The sequence below is a fragment of the Lissotriton helveticus genome, chromosome 3_2 (genome assembly GCF_964261635.1).
Source record: "Lissotriton helveticus chromosome 3_2, aLisHel1.1, whole genome shotgun sequence".
Lineage (NCBI taxonomy): Eukaryota > Metazoa > Chordata > Amphibia > Caudata > Salamandridae > Lissotriton > Lissotriton helveticus.
The window spans coordinates 311,698,477-311,721,226 of record NC_136062.1 but is presented as its reverse complement, the minus strand read 5'-3'; the positions used below and the strand labels follow the sequence as shown (position 1 = coordinate 311,721,226).

General features: G+C 47.7%; 1 protein-coding gene across 3 annotated transcripts in view; it reads right to left on the bottom strand.

Annotated features, from left to right (window-relative positions):
- KIF18A (kinesin family member 18A) overlaps positions 1–22,750 on the bottom strand; it is a 379,530-nt gene that overhangs the window by 279,849 nt on the left and 76,931 nt on the right. For all 3 annotated transcript variants that reach the window (XM_078684198.1, XM_078684201.1, XM_078684200.1), the window contains exon 6: positions 4,324–4,521. In XM_078684198.1, coding sequence (XP_078540324.1) covers positions 4,324–4,521 — 198 coding nt within the window. The remainder of the gene's footprint in view (positions 1–4,323; positions 4,522–22,750) is intronic.

The window sequence follows — 22,750 nt, the reverse complement described above, 5'->3', positions numbered from 1 at the left end:
AAGAGTACAATGCAACCATAGGCGCTGCGCTGGAACTAGGGATGTGTGTGGGATGGGAGGGGGGTAAAGAGTTGCTGTAGCAAGTCTTGTGTGTGTGTTTGTGTGGGGGAAGGGAGGTGCTGCAGCAACCCCCAAAATAACCATGTTGGAATTCAGAAGGTGGAGTAGTGTGGCTCACTGGTTAGAGGCGGCAGGCCCGAGAGCAGAAGTCAGCCTGGGACCAGGGTTCAATTCCCGACGCGGCAGGGTCGTGGACCTTGGTCAGCGGACTCGATAATTCTCGCTTCGGTGCTTACTCTAATCAGGGGTTCCACTCGGCAACTCTGGGCATTAGCTTGCCTAATCTCCACAACGGCCCCACCAATTCCGGGGATGCCTGGCTCCACCTTGGGGACTCCCAGCAAGGGACCATCCCACAGGGAAAGCCAGGACGGGTTCCCCAGAGTTATACAGCGCCGGGACGCCCCGTTGCTGGGGCAGCTGTGCCCTTTACAAGTATACTACATTTACATTTACAAGGTGATTGAGCGTTAAAGAGACCTTTACATTTGTTTTTTATCTTGACTCATTCCTAGTGCTTTCAAAGCCAGAGGTTACATGCCCTTAATTTACAGTGTATAATCAAAATCAGTCTTTTACTGAATTTGCGTTAGCAACAAAAAAACTATGGAAAGTATAACGTGGACGAGATTACGGTTGGTTAGTAGGACCACTGACATTTTAATCCCAAACTACAGCAGTTTTATCCAGCATCTGGATGGACACGGATATGTATAGTGAATTCTGATTACCTAATAAGTAAGAGTAATGAATGCAAAACACAGGAATTGATTGTACTGTTATGTAACATTTAAGCAGCACTTGCTATCCCAGTATGTGGGTCACTAAAGTGCTTGGCTACATGGACAGTATGCAGCCGGGTAGGGTGCGGTCTTTGCTTTTTGATACTACATGGTAACTGTTTCCATGTTGTGCGTGATGACTCCAGAGATGCGGTTATCGTGTTATGGGATGCTGCCCTTAGCAATGTGGTGGATGAAGAGATGCGAGAGACCGGCAGGCAATGTATACTTTTCAGCAAGTTGTCCGCTTTCAGCACATCTTCAGGTCCTTTTTAGGGCATTTCTTAGATTATTATTCTATTTGGTTACTGCACGGAGTAGGCCAATCTGAGATATTTGTTTTAAAGTTTATGGTCCAGACTGAAGTTATGGATGGATGTTTTGCAGTGCATAAGGGAGCTGCACAGAGCTGCCCCAAACTGAAAAGAACCAAAGACAAGGAGCCCTAGTTATGAAAATGTACAGTGATTGATTGCAAAATATGCTCACACACACCTTAGCAACATGAGCCAAAATAAAAAACCCACAACAAACCATTTTCAAAGCCAATGGGTCTTGCCTATGCAAGCGCTACTGGCTTTGCCAATATGCTTTAGCCATTTTGTACACAGTGTGCTTCTATTCAGCATGTCTAAAATACAGTGGCGTAGGGGACAATGGCGTGCAGTGTCAGAGTGGAATGGCGAAGAGTGGAGTGGAGTGGAGTGGACTGGTGAAGAGTGGAGAGGCAAAGAGTGGAGTCCAATACAGCGTCTTGTATTTAGAGTGTCACAGAGTGGAGTGGACTGTTGTAGACTGCATTGTCATAGAGGTTTGCTTATTATAGTGTAGTAGAGTGCAGCGGTATATAATTCAGTGGCATATAATGCAGTGTTGCAGAATGCAGTCAGTTGAGTAGATTAGTGTTGCATAGTAGAGTACAGTGCTGCACAGAAGCGTAGAGTGGTGCAGAGCAGAGTTGGGTAAAATAGTGTAGAGTATAGTGGCGTGGAGTAGAATAGAGTGCAGTTCCGTAGAGCGTAGTGCTGTACAGTAGAGTTGCATAGAGTACAGTGGCGTAGATTTCAGTGGCGGAGAGTGTTGCAGAGTGGAGTCGTAGATTGCAATGGTGTAGAAAGTCGTATAATAGAGTAGTGCAGAGTCGAGTGCAGTGATTTGGGGTAGAGTGGCGTACAGTCCAGTGGGGTACAGTCCAGCGGCATCTAGTACAGTAGTGTAGAGTAGATTGTTTCAGAGTAGAGTGAAGTGCCGTACAGTGGCATAGAGTGCAGTGGTGTAGAGTGCAGTGGTGTAGAGTGCACTGTGCTGAGTAGATTGAAGTGGCGTACAGTGGATTGGCGTAGAGTGCAGAGTAGAGTGGTACAGAATAGAGTGCATTGTTTAAGAGTGGCGCAGAGTGGAGTGGCCTTGATTGGAGTGGTGTACAGTGCATTGGAATAGAGTAGAGTGGAGCAAAGTAGGGAGGTGTAGAGTGAAGTGGCGTAGAGTGCAGTTGCGAACAGTGGAGTGGAGCAGAGTGAAGTAGAGAGCATAGACGCAGAGGCGTAGAGTTGTGCAGAGTAGAGTGCAGTGTTGTGAGGTGTGGCAAAGTACAGTGAATTGGCAGAGTGGTTTAAACATGGTGTGGTAGCACAATGCCTAAAGACAACTTATTTTCAATTGAAATGACCATTACATTTGAACAGACATATAGTTTTACTAATAATAGTGCATGCAAGCAGTTTTTGACAGGATGCTCAATAGTCAGTTGAAATGTAATGCTGAGAAAACTAAAATTATTATATTTGGCTCCCACACATTCAACTGGTTGGAAGTGGCCTGGCCTCTATGCTTCCTCCCCGCCCCCAAACACTCCCACCCACCCCCATGTCCATTAGCCAAATAGTTGGGAGTCAAATTCGAAAATCAACTCTCTGCTGCCTTAGCTTGGGGTTACTCAGGACCCTCAAGGAATTTCTGTACCTATTCACCATACATTGTAGGAAAACATGCGCTAGTCACATCCTGGCTGGGTTACGCCAAAGCTCTCTACCTTGGGGGTATCTGAGGCTCTGTTGGGTCGTCTCCAGGTGGTGCAAAATGCTGTGGCACTCCTTATTTTAACACTTCCTCATAGGACATTGTCTGCCCCTTTAAGATCTCCTTATTGGCTGCCTATTGAGCAGCGTATTTTCCTCAAATCCTGATCTCCGGTCCACCAAGCTCTGAATCAAGCCAGTCCAGGCTATCTTGCAGACAGATGATTTCTCCCTTACTGCCCTTCTAGAGCTCTGCTCACGGCATCCCTGGTAGTGGTGCCCTGAGTTAAGAATTCAAAGAAGTGAGTTAAGGATTATTTTACTTAGCTGCCGCGGGCTGGAATCAGCTCCCTTTGAACCTCCGGCTGCTTCCTTGAGAGGAAATGTTCTGTAAAAAGCTGAAACTTGGCTAGTTTCCTCCACCATTTAGGGAACTCAACTTCCTAGTTCGATTTCGAGTTTGGTGCTAGACCTGGCGCCGGGACACTCACTGAGTAGCCGTGCACTTTATAAAACATCCCATTCACTCAAAACTATACAGCACACAACCGATAATGAAATGGTATCACCTAGCATATTAATTTGTTTTAATCATATCCAAGTATTTATTCCAACACACATCAGAATTAACAAACATGTGCTTCATTTGTGCTTCCCTAATTCCGATTTATTCTGAAATACTTGCACAGATGGATCAAATATTTTTGTGTTCTAGGAAAAAAAGAAACCTTTCCTCCCGCCTCAAATCCACAAGACTGTCACATAAATCCTCTCACATTGAATTCAGAGAAAGAAAAGTAAACACCAAGCCCCCACAGAAGACAGAGCCGGACATTTGACCTCTGTCTCAATGCACAGCAAATGCGAGAAGATAAGAAAAAGATTTACAGTCCTGTTTGCAGAAAGGAGCACTAGTAGAAAACACAGAGAGGTAACGTGAAAAGTCTTTACTCGTTGGGAGGGACAAACTCACGCTGGACAGCCTAAAACAAATATAGCCTTAAAATTAAAAAAACTGAAAATGTGAGTTATAAACCACAAAGCTAATGGTAAGTAATTGGAAGAATGCATTCTGAGAGAAGCTTTCTGAATGTCCACAAGAGGACTTTAGCAAACCAGACAGCTGGGCTGCCTTGTGAGCTTCAACCTAAAAAGGGATGAAAAAAACTAATCGAGAAGGTCTGAAATCCCATTTGCTGGGACTAGACTACTTTTGAAAAAGTTTGTGGGAAACCCAAACAAAGTATCATACACCTTTGCTTCATATGCCTTTTCTAAGTAGTGATAATTAATTCCAAAATGCTCAGTGGTGCCCGCTCAGGTCAGCTCAACACCAGGCAAGAGTCTGATCACACAAGGAAATGCATTCATCATCCCATATGTAAAACTCACTTAAAACATTAAAACAAAGACAACGTACTCTTATTTTAGCGGATTTCGAAATGTGCATAAAGTGTAGATACCTTAGGGTCTGCTAGAGCATTAATGACGTTTCCCAGCGCCAAGAGAGAACGATTAATGTTTGCCCCCTCTCGGAAGCGTGCACCTTTAGTATTTGTGGCACTGGCACGTTCCGATCCTGCCAGGTCGATGAGGCTCATTTTAGCAAGGCGCACATTTGGGTTGATACCTGCTGCTTTGTCTTGCTGTCGCAAATAAATCTGCGAGGGGATAAGATATATAATTAATCAACATTATTTTCAAAGTTTTAAACATTAAACACAAATACTTATGTTTCACAAAACGACTGCGGTTTACGTGCAGCACAACAACTGGAACACAATGTGACCGAGAGCAAACTCCTGAAGTCTTTTAACATACAGAACACATAAGATGAAAATAAAAACAAAACAACAAGTAGCTAGCTTTGAATTACAGAAACTAAAAACTCGTTATTACTGCACCATAAGGACACTCAAGCATTACATTTAACTAACATACGAGATTAAATTCATCAGAAAAATTAAGAAACTTGACAAAACAGCCCTCACCCCGAGCTATTTTCCTCCAAGCAGTAAGGCAATGCCATCTTGACAGGATTACATTCATTTTCAATAAGAATATAGGCTTTACTAATTTCCTCCAGGCAGGCATTATTACAGAATAAATGCAAATAAGATAGAATACTCTCCCTTCCATCCTTGCATTATCGACATGGCCCATTTCTATTCTCTCCACCAGGCCTGGAAGATCTCAGCTCGCCTCGCACACACCCATCATGAGACGAGAGAAACCTAAACATCTATTCCTTATTCTGGATGCAAATGGAAATACTAAATAATTAAGCAGGCGGACATAGCGTCTGCCTTTAAAGTATTACTTTTGCAAAAACTATAGTCAACCCAACTATTTCTTCTATACAAGGAAGTAAGCAGACACCTTCATGGTGATTCTAATACTCTTAATCCACAGTCGTCCTCGTTCACAGCTGGATGGAAACTGCATGCACAGTAGTTGAAACTAAAAACACTACTTTAAAAGAATAGTTACTTTAAACTTTTGGAATGCTCTATTACTAACCGGTAATCTTCATTACTCCGGGTCCCGTTGCCCTTGTCTCATTCATTACAAAGTGGAGATGACCATCTCACGACAGAAAAAAACAAAAGGAATGCTGGGACCCTAATACTGCCCCTTCCACTGGGAGTACATAGGCAGAAATTACCCAGCACCCCGCCTGTACAACCAAGCCCAGACAGGAAGGCCGGCCGCCTGGGCGGGAGGGAAGTATGAATGGAGCGAGGACAACGGGACCCGGAGTAATGAAGATTACAGGTAAGTAATAGAGCATTAGTCCCAGGTTCCTTATGTCCTCGTCCCATTCATTACAAAGTGGAGAATACCAAAGCAGAAACCGGCCTTCTGAACCCACAAGCACACCCAGGAAACCACAACAAAAGCAGCAACCCAAGGGAGCACCGAGATGGAGGGAAAGGGGGACTGCAGGAAGCAACCGGCCCGCAACCCAGAATAGGACAGCAGGGACCAAACAAGGACCGGAGACAACCAAGAAAAAATACAGAAGGCCATCGCCCCAACAAGGAGGCCGCCAATCAGAGAAACCGGAGACAGGGCAACCAGGACCAAGACCCAAAGGAGATGGCCAAGGAGCCCACAGGACAAGGTCGCCCAGCTCAGGACCACAAGGAGGTCCCACAGGACCGGGCAGCCACACAGAACAGAGCAAACAGGATCCGCCCCGAAGAAGGTCAAAGAAAGAACCCAAGACCGGCTAACAGAGCACAGGCACAAGCACCCAGACCAACAAAGAAGGAGGAAAGCACAGGCCAGAAACTGGCCCACCCACCAAACCGAACGACCCGGCACCAGAGAACCCAGAGGAGAAAGCCAACCAAACCCCGCCGAGGAGGCCCAGGAACCGGGAAGAAAAACCAGCACCCCAGGGCCACCAAACTACAACCACCAAGCACCACGCCCAGAGGAAGGAGCCGCAGCAGGAGCCCTGGGGCCGAACAGGAGCAAGACCCCCAACCAAACCGACAAGGACAGGAAAGGAGACAGAGACCCGAAACTCCAGAAGGCCAAAACACCCCACATTGGAAGGAGGCCGCAAACCAAACCAGGAAGGCTACCAAACCCAGAACAGCATGGGGAGAGGAGACCAATCCAAAGACCACAGGTCAGAGATGCCCCCAGAAAGAACCAGCCGAAAGGCGACCAACAAAGGAGAGGCCAACAAGACCGGAAATCAACAACGAACAAACCCAACAAGGGCTGGGACAGAGCCAGCGGCCACAACCCCCACAAAACCCCAAGCCAAAATGGGAGGGAAAACAAGGCAGGACGGGAGCCCAGAGCAACTGGAAACACCGATCAGCCCCCAAACCAGAAAACAACCAGGCAGTAACCCACCGAACCACAGAGGGCAGACAAAAGAGGCACCAACATGGCAGAAGATTGCACAAACACGCCAACCCAGTCCCAGCAAGCAGCAAGGGCAGCCGAAAAAAGAAACCGCCCCAGGGGGCACAGCACTCAGACCAAAAGGCCACCAGGCCCGACCCCAGCAACGCCGGAGAGGAGCTAAGAAAACAGCACAAACCAGGGCAACAAACGCCAAAGGAACCAGGAAGCCAGGACCAGAGCCAAGCAACCCGACGACGCAGGAGGACCCACAGGCCCAACCAAACCCCGGAAGGAGCCCATGCAGCGCTCAGGCCAAAGCAAAGGGCAGGGAAGAACAGGGAACCCCACGCACACCACCACTGGACCAAACAGAAGGCCGTGGAAGAAGCAGAGAAGGCAGAGGGCCAAGCAGCAGGAAAAACCCCAGACAACCCGCAACCAGGAGGGAGGACCCCACAGAGGCAAGAGAATCACAGAACCACACCCCAACCAGAGCGGGGCAGGGGGGGCACCCAAACAGACACACACCGGGAACAAAGCCCGGTGTCCAGAAACGATCCAGGCCACCAGAACCAGGAAACAACCAGGAATGCCCAGCAAAACACACTCAGAGCACGCCGAAAAGCGACAGCACAGCCAGAAAGCCAAGGAGGCACAGCCCGAGGCCACCCCGAACCAGCAGGAAGCCGGCAGACCCGGAGCCACAGGACCCCACATAGGCCCAAACACAGGTGAAACAAGCCCGAGAAGAGAACAGTCGGCAGGAGAAGGCCCGAAGGACCCACCAGGACACGGTCACAACCGCACAGAGCCCCGTCAGGACACAAAAAGAGAGCCTAGGCAAGGAAGCAGAGCCCAAAAGGCGACCAACAGCCACACAAGACCCCGCAGGAGCGGAAAAGCCCCAGCAGACACGCAGCCAGGCACCCACCACAGGAACCATACGAGACCAGAACCCCCCCAGGGAGCCAACGCACCAGAGCGCAGACGGACCAAGAAGCCAACAGCACCCGGCAGGCCTAGGCGGCCACACAGGCACCAACTAGGTCCGACCATGCACTACCACGGAGAGCAGACGTGAACAGAAGAGGGGAAACCAGCGCCAAGCCAAGGACACGGTAGCAATGAAAGACAGCCAGGCCCATACAGAAGCGGCACAAACCCCAGGGACCAAAAAGCGAACCGCCACCAGAAACACATCTGTGGGGGGGAGGGGTTGAGGGGGGGGGGAAGATCCAAGGAAAGGAAGACTAGGCGCCCATCCACACCAGTCAGAGTAGCCACCAGGCATCCCCTGGAGGCCACAACCAGGAAAAAAACAGGCAGGAACGGCAGCAGACCCAGGAGAGGCGGTCAGGAAACCCCTGAAGCAAGCCAAAGACAAGCACAGGGAGAGCTAGGGCAGGAGCAAACAAAAACAGAAGCAGCCAAACGCCAGAAGCAACCCAAGCACACAGAAGGCCCCGGGACAAACACTGGAAGCCCCAGGACGGAGCAAAGGAGAACAGAACAGCCGCACCTAAGGCAGCACGAGCCACCCACCCACAGGCAAAGGGGGCAGAGAGCCCCAGAGAGCACCAGGCATGACACCAGGAAGCCGCAAGAGGAACCAGGCGCAGCCCAAGGGAAGCAGAGGGGCAGCTAAGGGAAGCAGAGGGGCAGCCAAGAAAAGAGGGGAAAACCCCGGCAGGACCAACAGGAACCCAGGGGAGCTAACAGGATCACCCCCCCCCCCCCAAGCAGGAATACCGACCTACCACCAGCCGGGGGCAGGGAGCAGAAGAGGGGGGGGCAGCACACCCCAACAGACCGCCGCTAAGGAAGCGAGATGCGACCCAGACACAAGAGCAGCAGAGGGAAAGGCGCAAGCAAGCTGGCAGAAGACCCCAACAAAACAGGGAACCCTAGGAGCAAGCACAGACAGAGCCAGCAAAAAAAGGAACCAGCCACCACAGTGGCGACAGGAACCCCCACCTCCTTCCCCAACTAGAACCTTCCAGGTCAACAGGTACCTTTTCCCTTGAAAATGCATTCAGAGAATAGTGCTTGCAAAGGTAGCCTATGTTGTTGCCATTCAGCGGTAGCAACAGGTTTTCAAAAGGCCATTAACTAATACAGCTTTTTCTCAGTTCCATCCGTATAGGATTGGGGTGGGGGCCAAGGGGGCTCTCAGGGGTGATCTACTCCTCCGAAATCTTAGCACTTGAGAATACAAGTGACTAGCCATGGGACAATAATGACCTAAACCTCTGTGTCTGGAGTAGGGTAAGACCACCATATATGGCCAACACATGCTCAAAGAGTCTAACAAAACAGAGCTCACAAGACATCTATATTTTATAAAACTGCTGTAATCTACCTCGTAAATTTGCAGTTTACTTTATTATCCCAGGTGATAAGCAAATCTGAAAAGAAAAAGCAGGCTCTGACTTTATGCAGAGTCAGCACACATCAATCCTCACTAGCACACAAATGACTTAGCAGAATACAGTCTGAAGCTGGTCATTGCCGATAAGAGCAAGTTACGTTTTGGTTATGCTCTTTCTGGTGGATACTCGAACCGCAGGCTCCTCACCTTGTAAAAACGTCATCTGGGGATTTTTCTCAGCATTGCTTCTGTGTGTTGGTTGGGGGTGGCGTGAGGGTCCACACTGTCCTGCCTTGAAACAGAGAACGGAGCCACTTATACGCATCACGCTCTTGCGCAGATATCAGGTTCATTCTTGACTGTATGCAACTTTTGACATAGAGGGTTTTAAATGATCATTATAACAGTGTGAAGATCTCTAGTCTAGAATATTTTATGGCTCGTGAAAAGAGTCCTTTTTTAATAGAACAGAGAGGGTGATGAGGAATCGGAGGTTAGAGTAGCTACCAAAAAAAGTATTTCCCAAAGGTAAGTTACTTGTTCTTATGATGGATACATCTAACTGCAGAAGATTCCTCACTAAAGCAGTACCTCTCTGGGTGGGGGGTTTGTAGAATGGCTCAAACCAGAAACCCTGCAGGACCGAATAAGCAAAGTGCCCTTGCCGCCAGACCTGGCTATCAATGCAGTAGTGCTTTGTGAAGGTATGGTGTAACACCCATTCGCCAGCTGACAGATGACCAGAAGAAGCACTCCACGTGCTAATGCAGTGACTGCATCCTTGGCTCTGGTTAAATAAGCTCTCAGACCTTCCACAGGCTGCTTCTTGGCCATAGCAAAGCAGTTCTTCATACAGAGGACTAGCCACCTAGATATGGTCATTTTCTGCACTGCCTAACCCTTTTTCGCTGGAGTAAAGCTTGCAAAGAGCTGATCGTCCATCTGATGGTCTTTGGTATAATCAATTTAAAATCATAAAGCTTTTACATGATCCCAGCGGTGGAGTCTCTCCTCCTTATTCAAGAGTTGAGGCGGAGCGAAGAATATTGGAAAAGCAGTGGCTTGTTCATTTCACAACTTTCAGCAAAAAAAAAAAAAACTGCTCTAGTCCTCAACACCAGTTTGCCTGAAAAGACAGTGGTGTATGGTGGGTAAACAGACACAGCCTGTAGCTCACTCATGCATCAAGCCGAGGATATAGCTCTGAAGAAGACTGTTTTGAGTGTAAGGACAGCTGTGCATCGGTCAAATGGAGTACATAATCAATCAATCAATCAATCAGTGATTTTATAGAGCGCGCTACTCACCCGTGAGGGTCTCAAGGTGCTGGCGGGTTTGGGGGGTGGGGGGGTGGGGGGGGAGAGCAGCTCTGGGTCAATCGAAGAGCCAGGTCTTGAGGTCCTTCCTGAAAGTGTGGAGGTTCGGGGAGCATCTGATGTTGACCGGGAACTCATTCCAGGATATGGCTGCTTTGTAGGAGAATGATCTCCCGCCGGTTCGGTTTCTGCTGATGCGGGGGACCTCCACCAGGGCGAGTTAGGCGGAGCGGAGTTTCCTCTTGGGTGTGTGGAAACAAACTCAGTAGTTGAGGTATTTGGGTCCTTTGTTGTTGAGGGATTTGTAGGTGTGTGTGGGGAGTTTGAAAGTGATTCTCTTCTCGACGGGGAGCCAGTGGAAGCGTCGGAGGGTTGGATCATATGTTCGTGGCGTGGGGTCCCTAGGATGAGCCTGGCAGCGGCGTTCTGGATGGTTTGGAGTTTGTGTAGAAGAGTTTTGTTGATTTCGGTGTAGAAGGCCTTGCCGTAGTCTAGTCTGCTGGTTATGAGAGAGTGAGTAACGGTCTTTCTGCAGTCGTGTGGGATTCCTTTGAAGGTCTTTCGGAGGACGCAGAGGCAGTTGAAGCTGGTGGACGCAACAGTGTTGATCTGGCGGTTCATGGAGAAGGAGGAGTCAAAGATTATGCTGAGGTTCCGGGTGTGGTCTGTAGGGGTGGGTGGGCTCCCGAGGGCGGAGGGCCACCAGGTATTGTCCCAGGCGGAGATGCCAGGTCTGAGGATGAGAACCTCGATCTTCTCGGAGTTGAGCTTTAGGCAGCTGCCCTTCATCCTGGCGGCCAAGTTTTTCATTCCTTCCCGGAAGCGGAATCTGGTGATTTCTGGGTTCTTGGTGAGGGGGAGGATGAGCTGTGTGTCGTCGGTGTAGGAAACGATGCTGAGCCTGTGTTGTCTGACGATGGCAACGATGGGGGCCATGTAGATGTTGAAGAGTGTTGGGCTTAGTGAAGATCCCTGAGGTACTCCACATATGATGTCAGTGGGGTCGGAGAGGGAGGGGGGAGGGAGTCTGATCCTCCGGGTTCTGCCGGAGAGGAAGTGTGGTTCTGAAATTCTGGACCCTACTGTTGTCCCGGTATCGAGGTCCAATACCCGTGTCCCGAAACATCAACGTACCATGACGAATTTGGTGTCGACGAACCGATAATGATTAGGACATCATTCCTATGCATTTGCGCCATGATCGAGGTATGTCAACACCCCTGAATCGTAGTTTCCGTCCCGACCCCTCAGACTCCATTTTGTAAACGGTATCCAACTTGTGTCTTGCCCTCATGATAAGTCAATTAAAGGTCGAGCTTGATCTAAAAGGACACGTCCACCTTCCCTGACTTCTCCCTGACTTCCCCCTGACCTGTCCCAACTGTCTCCATTGCCTCCAGCCGAACCTGTTTGGGCAGCTCCTCGCCCAGTGGCCTAATACGATAACATCAATGCATAACATGCCACAAACCATTCACTACATCCAGATCATGTTTTCTACACACATACACACCTGTCCACGCTCCCTGTTTATGGCCAGTTTTATGACTAGGAGGTGCCTTCCTTTATTGGGGTTTCATCGATATCTGATGGGAGTTCCGGGCCTGGCTGGGTAATCTATCATGAATTGGACGTCTAAAATACGGGCTTGCCTACATGACTTCGCTCTTTTGTATTATTGTAGAAATATGTGTATAGCCATATCATAAACTCAAGAATTCTTGCTTGCAGCTATTATTTTTGTATATAAGGAGACGGCTGGTTCTGTAAAAACGAACAGTCTCCTGAGAACACATGACCCGTGTTTGTCGTGCTTCTAGGACACCTGTTACTTGGTAGCTGCCAATAAAATTCGATCTCTGACTGCGACTAGAAGACTCAGTGTTTCTGTGGTCCGGAACAAGGGAGAACTCAGAGGTCTTCGGGTGTTATCCCCTGGCACCAACGGGTTCCTAAAACCCCGTTACCTCAGTTGGCGCCCAACTAGGGGCGGTATCAAGCGGCAACGGTCCAAGCCAGATGTTCGTGAGGAGCATCGTGTGAAAATTCCAGAGGACGGCCAGCCACTTCAGCGACCCCTGTATGTCGACGTGGTTCCGAAGGTCTTTGCTGCGAGGTTCCCCGCGTCCCGACGGCTACGAAGGACTGCTGCCCTGACTATCGCCTTGTTTTGGACCCAGTGATCCTTGGTAGAGCGAAACGATAGACGAGTCTTCTAGCGACGTCACCGATCTTCAAATACTTCAGTTAAGTATAAGTGGAGCGTCTCCCAGTTCTCTAGTTTTTGGTATCCTTGAGATACGCTTTGATTTGGTACTTGCAAGCCCCAAAGCCGAAGGACTTGTGTATTCACGAGAAATATCGTAACAGATAATCCTTTGAAGTTTGAAGCTAGACTAGTGAGCAAAGATGCCTGGTTTTAGCAGACTTGGAAACTTGTTTTGTCTTGGTTATAGTAAGGACTCTCGATTAGAGGATTCCTGTCCGGTTCCTCCGATTGGAACTCAACATATGAGCTCTATGTGAAGCACGGCGTAGGTCCCATCACATATAATGAAGTGTGGATAAAATACACCCGCAAGGATGGTGTTTTAAAATGGCCCCAATATGGTAGTTTCGACTCAGAAATATTAGATAACCTAGAGGTCAAATTATTCAAGAGAAAAGCCCGGCCGGCGATGTTTGACTCTTTCCGCTTATGGCGCAAAGAAGCCAAACAGAAAGAAATAAAATTAGCAAAAAAGAATAAAAGAGGAATGTCGAGGGTGCAAGCTGCCATAACATACAGGGATAACGAGGAAGAGCAGGAAAAAGAACAAATGCTTAGGAGCAAGAAACTAGCAGTAGATAAATGCTACCCAATGTTACCAAATAAGGGACAAGGTCAAGAGGAGAGATCCGAGAAAGATCCATTAATGTCCCACTTATTAAGCTCACCTCCACCGTATGCGTTAGACGCTACTACACCGCCAAAGCATTTTACTATACCGCGCCCCGGCGCACGGAACACAGCTATTGCACAAACTCCAGCTACTGTTCAGCTGGTTCCTACTTCTCCGGCGCAGCCTTCTCAAAGGCCCCCGTCTCTGCTACCTACTCCATCTACTTCTACGACTTTGCCTACAGCTCCAGCTATTGTCTATGATACTACGTCTGCTACTACTTCAACTTCCTCTGCTATTGCCTCTACTTCTTCTTTGCCTCAGCCTGTTTTTTCCGATGCACTTACCCCTCCGCAAGTTTCTCCTTCTATTAGACAAAGAGTGACAGGTACCGTCACTAGTCTGTTTTCACCTTTCTTTGGGTCGCCTAAAACAACGCCTAAAACAGAACATAGACAGTCCCGTAGTCAACTGCCTGATTACGAGGAAAGAAGAGTGCTAAATGAACTAGCCCGTAAATGGATTACGGATACTGTTAGATATGATGTTCAGTCTGTTATGGACGTTTTCCGTCAATGGAATGCACCCACCCAGAGATACGTATTCGAAGAAATGTGTGTATATCTGTGCGAAGATGTGAAGACAAATGATTCCAAATGCACAATGAACGAACTATGGCGTACACGCTTTAAGTTCTATGAAGGTATGATTATAGGTGCAGATGTTGAGAAAGCGATAGAGTTATTGCTCTCTTATAGGAGTAAGGGAAACGTCTCTAGATCATGTCACGAAGACGATGCACCAGGTGGGAAAAGAGCGAGACAGTACCCCATGAGAGAGGTTCCTCCGGTTTGGAGGGAAGGTGATGCGAATGCGAATCCACCAATTCTGCCTCATTTCCAGCGTGTATGGGTACATGTCCCCTGGAAACGATCCGAAGTCTTAGCACTCAAGCAGACACTGCCTGACCCTCGTAAAAACCCGACTGGGTATTATAAGGAGTTATCGCAAACTGCAAGCTCATGTATAATGAATTTAGCGGATGTAGACATGTTGTTTGGGAACGTTGTTCCACATCCTCTATGGAGCAAAATCCGTCATACGAACCATGACCAAGAACTAGGTGACTCATGGGCGAACATTACCGCTATGGATGCTAGACAAATAGGTGGTTTTAAACCTGAGCCGTTAATAGCTGAACTTCCCGGTAGGATTATCGCGTACATGAAAACAATAATGCCTGAAGTACGCGTAAACTGGGACAAGCTATCTGCGTGCAAGCAGAAGAAAGATGAGAATGTGTCTGACTTTTTCACAAGATTCGAGGAGACTTTCACCGATCATAGTGGTCAGGATATGGCTACGGAGGGTGGTCAAAGATTGTTTGTAGACAAATTCGTACATAATTTAATCCCTGAACTGTGTAATAAACTGAAAGATTCAGAGAGTGCTTGGGCTGTCTCTACGTCAGCGCAAATTTTAGCTACAGCCCAGTACTATGAAAATAGGCGCAAAGACGAGCTAGATAAAGTAGACAAAAAGACAAAAGATTTAAAAACTAAAGTTCTTCTCCAGCAAGCCTATCCGCCTCGTACGGCTAGTCAGCCCAATTATCAACAACAACAGCAGTATTCGAGAAACGTGCAAGGAAACGAGTTTTCCCATCAGCGTATTGCTTATGGCCCGAATCAATGTGCGTATTGCAAGGAAGAGGGTCACTTTAAAGGTAATTGTCCGGCTCTTGCGCGACGTTTGAGCGGTGCTTCAGGTGTAAGGGGAAGAGGTGTTCAACATGCCCCTAGAGGTAGGGGCCGTGGAAATTTCACCCAGAATGCAACTTCTTTTCCGCCTCAGAATTCGATGAACAGCTTTGACCAACAGAATAATGCATCGTCTAGGTCAGCTCAGTACTATGCTGACGACTATTACACCGAACACGAAAATGAGGGTAACGATTGCTAGGACAGCCATGGACAAAGAGAGGGAGTTGTTTCAGTTCCAGTAGATCAGAATGGACCTTATGTCGAGGTAATTACCTCAGGAGTGTCAGAGCCATTTCTGCTGGATACTGGTGCTACAAAAAGTTCTATCATGCACTCGAAACTTCCTGGCGCACCTTTGTCTGGCGAAATGAATGTTTCAGTAGGTTTCTCTGGCGCCCCTGTTAGAAACCCGATCTCTAGTCCTATATCGCTTTCTATTAGCCCGTGCGAATTAGAAGCACCACTCATTCTTACAACAGGTTGAGGTGAAAATTTGTTAGGTTTGGATTTGCTAAAAAGGTTATATGCGACTTTGTACTGTTCCCCCTTGGGAGTACAACTTACTTTAGGTAAGAAAGTCATTTCTCCAATGTATTTGTCAAAGGACAATATTCCAACTGAATTGTCATCACTTCCTGATATACTTTGGGCTAATGGCTCTAATGATGTAGGTCGTTTGGAGATAGCACCGTATGTCATAACTTTGAAAGCCAACGTTAGGTTGCCACGTATTCCCCAATACAAAATATCTAGCGAATGCGAAAATGCATTGTTGACGATCGTTTATGATCTGATCGATAAAAATGTCATCGAAGAAACTACAGGTAATGTTTGCAACAGTCCAGTTCTGCCCGTCTTAAAGCGTACTGATCCTTCACAACCGCCTGTGTACAGGTTCGTGATTGACCTCAGAGAAGTAAATACGGTAGTTATCCCACAGTTTCCAGTTGTCCCCGACATTACTGCTTTATTGACAATGGTTCCAGCTTCAGCAGCTTGGTTCTCGGTGATTGACCTGAAGAACGCTTTCTTCAGCATCGCGATTGCCGAGGAAAGAAGAGACATTTTTGGCTTTAATTTAGGAGGACGAAGCTTCCGCTTCAAGTGTGCTCCTCAAGGCTACTGCGAAAGCCCATCAATATTCAGTCAGGCCCTGAAAACACAACTAGACACGATTATTCTACCGAATGGCTCAACTCTGATTCAGTACGTAGACGATCTGCTGATCGCTGCAGACACTGAAGAGATTTGCAAGAAAGCTACGTTATCATTATTACGTGACTTATGTGACATGAAGCACAAAGTCTCTCTTTCCAAACTCCAATTTTGCCGACAAGAAGTAACCTACCTAGGTCACATCTTGTCGAAGGAGGGAAGGAGACTGACACCAGAAAGAATACAGGCAATTGCAGAACTGAGTGCCCCAAGGACACAGAGAGATGTTCGGGCCTTCTTGGGCATTACATCGTACTGTAGACAATGGATACCGAATTTCTCACTACTAGCTAAACCCTTGCTGGCACTACTCTGCAAAGACACGCCAAATCCTATGCCCTGGTCTGAAGATTGCCAAACGAGTTTCCACAAGTTGCGTGATGCATTATGTTCGGCTCCTGTGTTGGGAAACCCCAACTACAGTAAGCCTTTTACATTATATGTTCATGAGAAGGAAGGTTGTGCATTATCAGTTTTAACACAACATTTTGGGGACAGACAGCGCCCATGCGCGTATTTTTCGGCAACTGTAGACCCTGTGGCTAAGGCACTACCAAGTTGTCTGAGAGCCACCGCCGCAGCAGCTGTCTGCATTCGACAATCCGCTGGATTAGTCATGAATAATACTCTGATCGTTATGGTCCCGCATGCAGTAGACATTTTACTAAACAGGACGAAGACACAACATCTTACTAGCGCTCGACTATCCAGTTACGAACTTACACTGCTAGCAAGTCACATCCACATAAAGAGGTGTGATACACTGAACCCCGCAACGTTTTTACCCATTCCGACAGAAACAGACAAGATTGATAACCATGACTGCTGTTTTAGGACAGAAGAAGAGACAAAAGGGAGAGTAGACTTACAGGACACTCCCCTTCCTGAATGCAACGATACTTTATGGGTTGATGGTTCATGTTTCAAGCTGCCGAATGGTGATACGACTGCAGCATATGCCGTAACGACATTACACACCATTATAGAGACCGCGCGTATTTCCCATAATTCTGCACAAGCCGCAGAACTGATTGCACTTACCAGAGCATGTGTGTTAGCGAAAGGAAAACGAGTGAATGTGTACACTGACAGCCAATACGCCTTTGGCGTGGCTCACAGTTTTGGGAGATTGTGGCGTGAACGTGGGTTTCTTACGTCACATGGTGCAAAGATATAACATGGTCAGTTAGTTAATGAACTCCTCGAGTCATTGACCCTGCCACTACAAGTTGCAATTGTGAAATGCAGTGCCCACAAAAAGATTCAGGATGATGTTGGCCGCGGGAATGCATTTGCAGACGAGGTTGCGAAAGACTGCAAGGAACACGATGAGTCGGATGTATGTTGTAGGTCCCGCTAGATGGATTACGGATGTGGGAATGTGTGAGGACACCATTGAAAGCGTGAAATCTATACAAGCCGAGGCAACTGAGAAAGAGGTGAATGAATGGAGAGAAAGTAAAGGTAGATTAGACGCGAATGGTTGTTGGGTCGAACTGTCAGAACACCAGCGATGGCTATTACCTAACGCATATGTACTTGCAGTAGTAACAATGGCTCATGGAGTTGCGCACATCAGTTCGAGAGGAATCTGTAAACTATTGGCCCCAGTATGGCAAAATGGTAATATCCTGAAATATGCAGAGAATGTGGTCAGAAACTGTATGGTGTTTGAAGTACAATCCGGGTAGGGGAACCCCAACTCCAGCTGGTCATTTTGCGCCTCCAACGTATCCGTTCGAGGTTTTGCAGCTCGATTTCATTCACATGGAGAGGTGCAACAATCTGAAGTATGTGCTCGTTGTTGTTTGCGCTTTCTCCAGGTGGGTGGAAGCGTACCCCCTTAAGGACAATACTGCCTTGTCAACTGCCAAAGCCCTGGTCAAAGAGTTCTTCCCTAGATTCGGTATGCCTAGAATCGTCTGGAGTGATAATGGAAGTGAATTCGTAGGACGCGTGATGAAGAGAGTGTGTGAGTGTTTAGGCATACAACAAAAGTTTCACTCTGCGAATCACCCCCAATCAGCTGGATTAGTAGAGTGCTACAATGGCACTTTAAAGCTCAAATTAGCCAAGATCCAAGCCTGTACAGGTCTTAAATGGCCGGACGCCTTGCCCCTAGCACTCTTGTCAACCAGAATGACCGTCCATTCCAGGTTAGGACTTAGTCCTCATGAGATAGTGTTTGGCCGCCCAGCCAACGTCTGGGGCGTGCCAAGGCCAAAGAAACTCAGCGAAATAGAGCACCCCGTACTGCTTGACTATTTGTGCGAATTAACAACTAAATTGCGTGTTTTACACCAACAGGTACACAGTTCCTCTCCGCCAGCCTCTGACGATCCAGGTCACTCCATCGAACCCGGCACGTGGGTCTTGGTGCGGAATTTCCAGCGCACAAACAACGGACAGCCGAGGTGGACCGGACCATACCTGGTACTTCTTTCCACGAGATCAGCTGTTCGGGTGGAAGGCAAAAAGAACTGGGTGCAAGGGATCCATTGTAAACGGGTCCCTCTACCCGTCCCATACGACCGGTGGGTCAAGGAAGGACTTGCCGACTGTGAGACAGAATCCATACCTCGCTTCCTCCCTTTCAGCAATGAACGTTTGAAAGAAACTGGTACCGAATAGGAGAGTGATCATATTTTACAAGGACTTGTGCCATCGACTATGCAGTTGGACACTACCGAACCTGAGACATTGTTTGAAGACCACACCGTACCAGGAAAACGACGGTACAATTTAAGGTCTAAACAAAGAGACTAATAAAAGCAAACTAATGTGATTTTCTTTTCCCCTAAGAACTATTTTTGATTTTTCAGCTCTCTCGCCCAGGGAACTTGCTCATTTTTGATTTTCGAACCGCCATCCGGTTCTGCTGCTAGGGTCGCGGTTGAAGTCTGGGGAGTGCAACTGGGGACGTTTAGGTCAACGGTTCTGGTTGGTCCAAGGGAGTTACCCCGGGCTGAACAGAGCGCACTCCCTGGCAGAATCAACCTACCACCGCGGGCAGCAAGTAGAGGATGGAGTTTCCTAGGGTAAAGAGACCTGCCAGACTCACGGACTTTGAAAGACAATTATGCACGATACTGGCCAAAAGAAGGTTTTTGATAATATGTATTTTTATGTTGTGTAGCATAGCAATGTTCTTGACTGGTTATACTCTATTCGTCTTTCAAGTTTCCTTGTTCTCAAATGACACTCGGCCAACTCCTCCTCTCACTCTCTCCACACACTCCTTTCACCCTCTACCTGAACACGAGTCTGCCAGAAGACTCGAATTTGTAAATAACTCATTCATTCAACTTCTACACCAACACCAGTCCATAATGAACACATCGAACTGTTGGGTATGCGGGCTCATGCCGCACACGACTGATAAGGGTATCCCATACTTCATCCTGCCTTTCAGTTATTATGGTTCTCTGTGGGCTTTCTAGACCATGTTCCTATTCGCCCTAGAACCATACCCGACCCGTTCTACTGAGAGTGATTCCAGTAACAAGGCACTAGTAGCAGGGATAAGAAATATGAGTAGAGCCACAAAGGGCCGAAAAGCCTGTTGCGCTGGAGGAGGAGTCTGGCATTGACAGACTGGGTCAAAAGTGTTGGTGGAATTGCTTTGTGGGAGTAGGAAGGCCCAAGGAACATGCTGTGGCTTTGCTCTCCTTAAAATGCTTTAAGGCAGAGTCTGCTTTATCACCAGAAAAGCATAATCCATCAAAAGGCATGTCCATTAAAATGCCTGGACATACCCGGAGAAGCCAGTGGACCTCAACCAGGAATGGATCCGGATTGTATCACAAATTCTGCTGCATCACAAGCATTCTGAATAGCCTGCATAAGAGAAGCCCAAAGGTCTTCTGAAACAGCCCGTAAAACCTGAGCCACTGTATCCCACAGGGCATGGGATTCATAGCACAGGAGGCAACTGGTACTGACCGATTTCAGAGCAAGGCGTGGAAGAAAGACATTCTCTACCCAAAGCTTTCTATTCCTTTGGGCTTGCAGTCGGGAGGAATGGTATTAAAGGCATTGGGTTGACCCAGCACATGTGTGCTGTGGTATAAAGACAGGATCAACTGGTGCAGGACAATGGCAATGGCAACCTGCCTATTTACAGGCTGCCCTGAACAGGGCTTAACCCCGGTATTAAGAAGAGTGTCAATAAGTTTGTCATTAGGAAAACATGGTGGCCAGCTAGAGAGTCGGTCGCAGGTGCCTGAGGGAGAGGTGGCGTGTTAGGGCAGAAGTGCGGAGCCTCTACACGGGAAAAAGTGCGTGCAGAGAAGCGATAACATCAAGGCAGGTCTTACCTGACGTGAAGTAGTTTTGGAGCCAAATCGTTGCGGAGAGCTGCGGCGGCAGCAGTGGTGCATGGCGGCACGGGATACGATACGATCACCCGACCAGGAGGGGGAGGAGGCGGGGCCGCCTACGGAGCTTCCAGCGGGGAGCAAGCTGTGGAGTAGAGCAGCAATTGAGGTAGGGAGGGGAAGGAAAGCGGCGGCGAGAATCCAGTTTCGTGCTGTGGGGGCCTCTGGCAGGTCCGGAGGTAGCCCCAAGAAAGGAGAAGGAGGAAAAGCGGAAAAAACCCTCGCCAATCATTTTGCAGCAAATAGTCAGGGAGCTAAGGAGGCTGAGGAAAAAGGGTTAGCTCAATTGATTGTAAGGGACAAGAACACTGGAATAGCTGCAGCAAAGAAGCAATATGCCGTCAGGTACATTCTGAGAAGTGCTGGGAGGGGGTCAGGAGAGGTGAAGGTAGGAAATACACAAAAAAAAGAAGCTGGAGACTGGAGCACTAGGGTGCAGAGAGAGGGTAATAAAGGTAATATAGGGGCAAAACCAACGACTACAGCGAAAAAATATACTAGGCAAGGGAGCAAGGTAGTTATACCGGATAGGAAAATAAAAATTACCCCCTCACTAAATTCTTTTTTCAAAACGATACCCAAAACATTGATACTACAGAGGGACCCCACCCCTGCCACGCCAGCTACCCCAGAAACACACAAGGGCGATAGTGCTAGCCGGAGTTTATTAGATTGGTCAGACCACTTGACCCCAAACAGATATCAATTGTTGGAGACAGATATGGAGGAAGAAAACCAGGACGTGGTTAAAGAGATAGATGCGCGGGAGGGACCATTGATTTTGCAAGTGAAAATTCCCCTTCCCATGAAAAAATAGTAGGGGGGAGCTAAATGGTGGCGAGCTAAATGATGGCGAGTTGCTACTCACAAACCCTCCAACGTCTGGAGATTTAGATCTCTCAGTCATTGCTCCCCTAAAGAAGCTGGATTTGGATGTTCATAAGGGTTTCGAGGAGTCAAAGGCGAATCAGGAAGGGATTAGAGAGATATTTGGCAGTCTGGAAGCTAAATTTGATGAGTTGAGCTTGCGTACGACAGCTATTGAATTAGAGGTGAAGGAGATCAGAGAGAAAGTTGAGGAGAATCATAAGGAGCTGGAGAATGTTAGATTCAGGTAAAGAGAGTACGAGGAGCGGTTAGAAAGATTGGAAAATATGCAACGTAGAAATAATTTCAAAAATTTGAAACTTCCAGAGGGGAAAGAAGGCTCTGATATAAAAGGGTATGTGGTTAGGTTGTTAAAGACAGAATTACAGTTAGATGAAACTGAGGAGCAGATTGCTATGGATATTCAAAGGGTGCATCGTGATCCCTTCAGACTGAACCCAAACCGTGCGAAGCCCAGAAGAATATTGATACATTTCTTAACATATAGTTTAAAGGAATTTTTTTGGGCAGTGGCCCTGAAAAAAGGTGCCATAATGATGGAGGGAGGTAGAGTGGAGGTCAGGTCATATCTGTCTACAGTAACTGCGAACAGGCAGTGGGAGCTAGGTAAGAGGATTGAGCCGTTAAGGAGTTTGGGAGCAACGGTGCAATTGAAATTCCCGCCTTTTTTGAAAGTTATGTGGAAAAATAAAATGCACACTTTTCGGTTTGTTGAAGATGTGGACAGTTTCCTGGAGCAGTGTTAAAGCGGAGAGATCTAACACTGGCAGTCAAAGGAGGCTAATGAGATATACAGAAGAGAAGCAAGCAGTGTAGAGGTTTACGACTTTTTGCCGTAGATAGTTATGAGTGTAGGTAAAAAATAGCCCACCGCAGGCAGCAGGCACCCGAAGGGCCAGAGAAGGCCCAGAAGAAAGTTGGTTGGGTTTTCCAGGGAGGGGGGTAAGGAGCAGGGGGGTAGGGGGGTGGGCATGGGAAAAATATTTGAAAAAGTCCTCAGGAGCTATCTTCTCGTTAGGAGAAGAAAGAATTTACATTGGGCATGTTATGGCAGGGGGTAGTCTGAATGAATTAAAATGTTTGTCGTGGAATGTAAACGGTCTCCGAGTCCAGTCAAGGAGGGAGTTAATTTTGAAGTATTTAAGAGATCTTTCAGTTCATATTATGATTTTGCAAGAGACCCACTTAACTGTGGAAGAAAGTAAGCAATTGTTG